Source organism: Taudactylus pleione, unplaced genomic scaffold, assembly GCF_031769625.1.
Source record: "Taudactylus pleione unplaced genomic scaffold, aTauple2 ptg000066l, whole genome shotgun sequence".
NCBI classification, from domain to species: Eukaryota; Metazoa; Chordata; class Amphibia; order Anura; family Myobatrachidae; genus Taudactylus; species Taudactylus pleione.
In genome coordinates this window covers 7,197,668-7,205,747 of record NW_028284468.1, presented here as the reverse complement: position 1 = coordinate 7,205,747, position 8,080 = coordinate 7,197,668, and the positions used below count along the sequence as shown (strand labels likewise).

Here is an 8,080-nt window from a genome sequence, read left to right as displayed (position 1 = left end):
GGCTCCGCCAGCTCCACCCTCCGGGAACATGGATTCATGCAACGAGGCCGCGCCCACTACAATCATTATAGCATCTAGCAGCGGTGCGGTGCTACCGGGAGCATGGGCTCCACCAGGAACGGGTACCGGGAGCGACTGGTCCTGGCTGTGGATGTTGGGAGTACGATCCTCCGCTGTTACGCATACAATGAGGCTGCGGAGAGCTGCGGGAGTGCGGAGGATAAGGTAGCCGCAGGGGGTGATGGGTGGTCCTCAGACACAGATGTGGATACTGATGACCGCTCCAAAGACAGGGAATGTGCAGTTACCAAGAGTTACATAGGCTCTCAGTTACTTTCCTCCTGACTGTCATCATTTACTTCTCCCTGGTAGCAGGTTATATATGAGGCTTTCATGGTGCTGTGGAACTACAATGCTCAGCATGCTCTGACAGTGTCTTTATGATAGGACTTGTAGTTCCACTGTTGCTGCAGTTACTTGTTACAAAGAGGAAGCATATATATTATATTGTGTGTACGTATGCAACTTCTAGTAGTAGGTATTACGCAACGTATACTACAATTGCTCATCACAAGGATCAGGTAGAGAAAGTAGGTAAAGTGCCAACATAGTCAATGGAATTTAGTTTTAAATCAAAAGAATATCATACACTCTTTAGACTTGTGAAATGTATGATGTGGACACTGACTGCAACAAATGAGTCCTGTAGCCTTTGCCTAGCTCATATTTCCTACTGCACACTGCAGATGATGTATTTCTGTACTACTATAAGCCAAAATGAATACTGGATGACTTGTTTAATAACTAGGATGAGAAGCAGGATAGGACAGTGACCTGGGACACTCAGTGTTTGTATGAGAAAAGTGTCATTACTTATGGGTGCCCAAAACAAATTGAATCGCCCCATAAAAGTGAGTCCATATATTGAAGGGGTTGGGTACGGCATCCCGGCGGTCAGAATGCCGACAGTGAGAAAGTTGGCGAATTTTGGTAAGTATTTTTAGGCAAACCATCCGCTCCCGCAGCCTAACCCTAAACCTTCCCCCTGCCCGCACAACTGTTACAAGTTGTTGGCATTCTGACGCATCGGGATCCCGCCGCCGGCATACTGAATGCCAGGATACCGACTACATACCAAAATGAATGCATCAACTGTGAATAAAAGACACCTGAGTGAAAGGTGGCAGCCAGTCTTCCATATCATTTGTACTCCCGGTGAGAGTGGAAGAGAGACACCTACTAGATGCTGTATTTTAGATAATAGATCTGCTTGTACCTGTTCTACATATCAAGTCTTATCTCTGTATCTGTATCTTTGTGATGATCAGTAAACGTTGAACATGTGCAATCTTCAATGTGTCCACGTGGAAAGAGAATGTGGCAGCAAATAGTGCAATAACGTTTAATATAAAGCATTTAGTTAGTACATATGAGGATTAAAAATGCATACATGAAAGAAAGTAACATCAAGCCTATCTGTAGACACCCTAAAAAAAGGGTGTCTGCAGATAAGCTTATATACAGCCGTGGCCAAAAGTTTTGAGAATGACACAAGTATTGGTTTTCACAAAGTTTGCAGCTTCAGTGTTTTTAGACCTTTGTGTCAGATGTTACTATGGTATACTGAAGTAAGATTACATGTATTTCATAAGTGTCAAAGGCTTTTATTGACAATTACATTAAGTTTAAGCAAAGAGTCAATATTGCAGTGTTGACCCTTCTTTTTCAAGACCTCTGCAATTCACTCTGGCATGCTGTCAATCAAATTATGGGCCACACACTGACTGATGGCCGCCCATTCTTACCTAATCGATGCTTGGAGTTTGTCAGAATTTGTGGGTTTTTGTTTGTCCACCCGCCTCTTGAGTATTGACCACAAGTTCTCAATGGGATTAAGGTCTGGGGAGTTTCCTGGCCATGAAGTCAAAATTTTGATGTTTTGCTCCCCGAGCCACTTAGTTATCACTTTTGCCTTGTGGCAAGGTGCTCCATCATGCTGGAAAAGGCATTGTTCGTCACCAAACTGTTCTTGGATGGTTGGGAGAAGTTGCTCTTGGAGGATGTTTTGGTACCATTCCTTATTCATGGCTGTGTTCTTAGGCAAAATTGTGAGTCAGCCCACTCCCTTGGCTGAGAAGCAACCCCACACATGAATGGTCTCCGGATGCTTTACTGTTGGCATGACACAGGACTGATGGTAGCGCTCACCTTTCCTTCTCCGGACAAGCGTTTTTCCAGATGCCCCAAACAATCTGAAAGAGAAATAACTTTACCCCAGTCCCCAGCAATCCAATCCCTGTACCTTTTGCAGAATATCAGTCTGTCCCTGATGTTTTTCCTGCAGAGAAGTGGCTTCTTTGCTGCCCTTCTTGACACCAGGCCATCCTCCAAAAGACTTCGTCCTGTGTCATGGCAACAGTAAAGCATCCTGAGACCATTCATGTGTGGGGTTGCTTCTCAGCCAAGGGAGTGGGATCACTAACAATTTTGCCTAAGAACACAGCCATGAATAAAGAATGGTACCAAAACATCCTCCAAGAGCAACTTCTCCCAACCATCCAAGAACAGTTTGGTGACGAACAATGCCTTTTCCAGCATGATGGAGCACCTTGCCATAAGGCAAAAGTGATAACTAAGTGGCTCGGGAAACAAAACATCCAAATTTTGACTCAATGGCCAGGAAACTCCCCAGACCTTAATCCCATTTAGAATTTGTGTTCAATCCTCAAGAGGCGGGTGGACAAACAAAAACCCACAAATTCTGACAAACTCCAAGCATTGATTAGGCAATAATGGGCGGCCATCAGTCAGTATGTGGCCCATAATTTCATTGACAGCATGCCAGGGCGAATTGCAGAGGTCTTGAAAAAGAAGGGTCAACACTGCAATATTGACTCTTTGCATAACCTCAATGTAATTGTCAATAAAAGCCTTTGACACTTATGAAATGCTTGTAAGTTTACTTCAGTATACCATAGTAACATCTGACACAAAGGTCTAAAAACACTGAAGCAGCACACTTTGTGAAAAGTAATACTCGTGTCATTCTCCAAACTTCATTCGCAAAACTTTTGGCCATGGACACACACACACACACACACACACACACACACACACACACACACACACACACACACACACACACACCTCTCTTTTGGCCATGGAGACACACACACACACAACTTTTGGCCATGGAGAGACACACACACCCACACACTTTATATTACAATTTTGGAAAACTGAGGGTATCTCACACAGACCATTCTCCACAACTCGCTCTGAAACAGCCATGAGGAGTGTAAACTACAGACTTTGCATACAGGTGTCCATTAAGCAGACTGGACAAGCCGTGACAGCCTTCCATGTCCTCATTAACAACACTTCAGTGCCTGCAGTTTTCAGCTTCTCCCTACTGTTCCCCCAAGTAGAAGTCTTAGCAACTGCGCTGTCTGATGTGAGATCACCTATGCGCTGAGCTGTTGTGGGAATTCTCACGTGCTATGCAGACATGGTGTTAACTACCTAGTATATTCAGCGCCTCATTTGGCTTTGGATGGAGGTGTGGTATGAGACTTCAATGACCATTGATAGTACATGATAAAGGACACAATGGTAAAAATATTAACCACTTAACTGACAATTGTCCGAAAAAACGGTCAAAAAGTGAAGGGATTTTTTTCTTTTATTTTCTACAGTTTAGAATGTATTTTTAAAAATATATGTTTACAAATTTTAATAAAAAAAAATATATATATACCAAGGTGTAATTCCACTCTTATTTTCTTTTTAATATTAACCCCCTCTCTTCAGCCAAAAAAACTACCTAACTAACAACCTACCCACCCCAGTGCCAAAAGATGACCCCCTTCCTTTACTCCCCTGTGTCATAGCTCCGCCCTCTCACCTTATTGCAGGGCACAGCGGAGCGTGGGGCAGGGGAGGGCTAATCATCAGTCCCCCCCTACAGCAGCTGATCTGTGCACACGCAGAGGGGGAACTAAGTTCCCCTACTAGCACTTTTAGTTTAGGTGCATGTGCCCCAGAGTGCTATTCGCACAGCATTCTGGGGTGAGATTTTTGGGAGTGATGTCAGAGGTCACAGACCATAATATCACTCCCAGGGGTCCAGAGCAGGAGGAGGAGAAGATCTGTTCTGCACATCCATACAAATGGGGGAAATTGAGGGGTGGCACTAATGCGTGGGATGCAACCTGGTCAGGTAAAGCACTCCTGGCCGCATTCCATGCATTCGTGCCAGACAAGTGGTTAATAATCCTAATAGAGATAATGATGATCAGCACAACAGTAATGTAAGTAATGGAATAGTAAAATAAAGTAAATAAATAGTAAAATATGGAGTAATTGCTTCAATAGAGTAAAAATAATAATAAATATATGAAGAAGAAGATTAATGATAGATTTAGAGAGAGTATAGTCTGAGATGTATCTGGCAAATTCAATTCAAAGTGATGTGCCTTCGGGCATGACCCATATCAGCCACGTACAGCAATGCCAACATCGCAAGAATGACACGTCGCCTCCTTCACACGGAATTTAATTTCTTCCTCTGTGATGTTATTGTAGGAAGATTTAGAGATGGGTGAAAGGTAGAACGGATAAGTTATAGAGGTGATGTCTGGGAGTAAGTACAAGGGTACATTACAATTCAGGATAATAGGGTCTCAATGTAATTTTGTTGGTCAGAACTTTGATAAAACTTGTGCATAGATGTAATTTCCTAAGTAGTAATAATATCTACTCATACAATTACCCTCTAGTCTCTGTGCTCAATGCTGTGCTGCACTGTAGATGGCAAAGTGCAGCATGCAATGCCTCAGAAGCAGTGACTTTATTGTACATTGACCTCCATATATCGGAATCATTTCTGCCTAAGAACACATACCAATTAGCTCCCCTCCCTTTTTTCTCTCACCCCATGGTCCAAAAAGACATTAGTACTGAGGAATGAGATATTAGCGTGGTGACACCATAGATAAGATACAAGCTGGACTATGCTCCAGTCTCGCCTCGTTCCCGTCAGCCATAGTGAGCGATAATATAGTGGCTTAAGATGGCTAAATACATGATTTGTAATTGGGTTGATATCCATTACACATTTATATTTTAGAGACGTTTTTTTTTTTTTTCAAGAGAAGCTAGTGACAGAGGGCCAGATGTACTAAGCTCTGGGAAGTGATAAAGTGGAGAGTGATAAACCACCAGCCAATCAGCTCCCAACTGTCATTTTTCAAACACAGCCTGTAACATGACAGTTGGGAGCTGAGTGGCTGCTGGTTTATCACTGTCCAATTTATCACTTTTCAGAGCTTAGTACATCTCCCCCCATTATGAGGAGAACTAGTCACTGGAGACTATTCCAACATATGTTTATTTGCCGCCTTGACAGATAAAGGTTCTTTATCCCTGCCATGGATATGTGGAAATCGACCCTGAAGGATTGTGGGAGCAGTTTGTGACTGTAGTGAAGGAGGCAGTGAAAGGTAAATCCTACAAGAAAGTTGGCATGCCTGCTTAACAACTAGTTCTGTTCTGCCATGGTTAGTATTATTGACATTCTATAATCGCTGGGTGTTCACAGATGCAGACATTAACATGAATCAGGTTGCTGGTCTTGGAATTTCCACACAGAGAGCCACTTTCATTACTTGGAACAGGTAAGTGACTGCAGAGTACGGAATAGTAGGAAGTTCCTGTAGTGTAGTGGTTATCACGTTTGCCTCACACACATAAGGACGCCTGGTTCGAAACTGGGCAGAAACATGCTTTGTATTTGTCAAGATGGCCAAGTGGTCTGAGGCACCAGACTCAAGTTCCAGTGAATGGACATTCTGGTCTCTGTAAAGAGGCGTGGGTTCAAATCCCACTGCAGATTAGGGATTAGTTATTTTCTGTCAGAAAGTGATGGTCTATTGTCATGAAACAAACCACATTCTGGTAACATGAGCCAAATATTTGGGGACTCCTCATTAATAAAATAATTCTTAAAAACAACAAAGTCTTTGTATGCAGAATAATGTCTCGCGCCCCACCCCTACCTATTTACACAACCTGTTTGCAAATGGACTTTTCTCTTCTTTTCTAAAGTCTGAGTAAATGTGATACCTATGGGAACCGGTGTTTTGCACAGTACATCTCCGTATCTCATATTACCTCCAAACTGCCATAGTCACAGATCATTTAACCTGTTTTACTTGTTATTATATTTTATTTATATGGCGCTACCAAGTGTCTGTAGCGCCATTCTGGGAAGATTATAAATATACAATATAAAAAGATAAAATCATACTGTATAAGGGGGGGGGAATCAAACGGTGAGATATAAAGATGACTAAAGCTAGCTACACACTATGCAATTTATTCGGTGGAACTGACAGTCTGCAAGATTTTTCTGCGAGCGGAAGGTCCCGATATCTGTGCTACACATTACACACTATACAATTTAATGAGAAATCTGCCCATTTTTTATTTTGCTCATGGATCAATAATTTGCATATGTTCGACCACGAGGTGGATGAGATAAACATAAAATATTATCATGAATGCCCACACAGCACGATATTGGGACCTTTTGGCCAATGTCTTCTGCCCAGTATGAGCGTTCCGTTTATCGAAGGAGAGCGTTTTGACTGTTTTATTGGAGAAATGCTCATGCCTACATGCTACACAAGAAAACAGGCGAATCACCCGATTATTGGCAAATTGGCTCAATAATTCTATAGTGTGTACCAGCTTTAGAGAGTGACTGCTAATGCTGGGTACACACTGGACGATATATAGTTCGTAAAGCCGGTGAAGGATATATCATCCTGACCGCGGACCGGTGTGTATACACGATATATCTGTGAACCACATCGTTCACATATAGATCACGTTGGCTGTGCAGCATGGCAGATACCATATATATGAAAAATATAATACACATCTGCCTGTGTGTATGAGTGATTGACTGACCAACCCATATGCTGGCTGCAGGAACCAGCGACAGTGGCGTCACAACTGGTTCCTGCCGCCAGACACATCAGTTGGCTGATTGGTCAGCCAGTCAACATCAGCCAATGTGTACCCTACATAAGACGGTGACAGTTATTAACAGTAGCACTCAATAAACCCAAGCCCTGGTAAGGGCGCACATAAAGGAGCAGAGTTGAAGACTCTGAGTGAGGGAGCACTGGAGACAAGGATAGGGGATACGATCAATATCACGGTACATGGGATTCGGTGGTCAGAAAACGATGCCGGAATCCCAACACCTGTTAGAATCCCGAAGGTAAGTAGTGGGGTTAGGGTTAGGCACTAACGGGAGGGGCAGGTTTAGGGTACATGGAGGGGGTGGTTGAATTTAGGCACTGGGGGGGAGATTAGGTTTAGCCACTGGGGAGGGTTAGGGTGGGGAGAAGGGGAGGGTTAGCATACCGACCGACACTTGCCGGTATGCTAAAACTGTCGGGATGCCAGCTTTGGAATTTTCAACGCCGGCATCCCGTACCCATCCCACGGATAGTTCTGGGTGAGAGCCAAGAGGATGGAAGGGCCTGCCCCTAAGAGCTTACAGCAATTTTCTACTTCAGGGTCCTCAGGCAGGGTGCTTCCTGGGAACAGGCTGCACGTGGAGCCAGGTACTGATCCTGCGCTTTCCACTAGACCACCTGGGACAGCGGGCTGCAGCAGTATGGTGCTCCAGTGTCCCAGGGGTTAATAGCATGCCAGGGGAGTGCGCCTTCCCTGTCTCACAGCCGGCGCCTCCCCCGCTACACAGTGCCTTTCCACAGCGGTCTGGCGGGCTGTGTTAGTACTCCTCCCCCGGGCCCGCCTTCTCTCAGCTCCTCGGCGGCCATTTTCTAGGAAGTGTGCAAACGCTGCTGGAGTTTGATACAGTGGCATCGCGGTCCGGGTCCCCCTGCATACCTCTCCTCCGATAAGGTCAGAGGCCCTGATTCAGAGCCGGACGCTCTGACAGAGCGCTCGTTCTGAATCAGGGCCGTCCCTCTTCGTTTTTAGAGCGGCCTCCTGGCTGCTCGTATAGCTGTGGGTGACCACCCACAGCTATAGCGAGCGCCCA

The 8,080-nt window shown here is 44.5% G+C and overlaps 1 protein-coding gene across 1 annotated transcript in view; it reads left to right on the top strand.

Annotated features, from left to right (window-relative positions):
• Window positions 1-18: 18 nt before the first annotated feature.
• GK5 (glycerol kinase 5) overlaps window positions 19-8,080 on the top strand; it is a 63,179-nt gene continuing 55,117 nt past the window's right edge. The window contains exons 1-3 of the mRNA XM_088466623.1: window positions 19-225; window positions 5,408-5,501; window positions 5,600-5,675. Coding sequence (XP_088322749.1) covers window positions 103-225; window positions 5,408-5,501; window positions 5,600-5,675 — 293 coding nt within the window. The 5' untranslated portion in view covers window positions 19-102. The remainder of the gene's footprint in view (window positions 226-5,407; window positions 5,502-5,599; window positions 5,676-8,080) is intronic.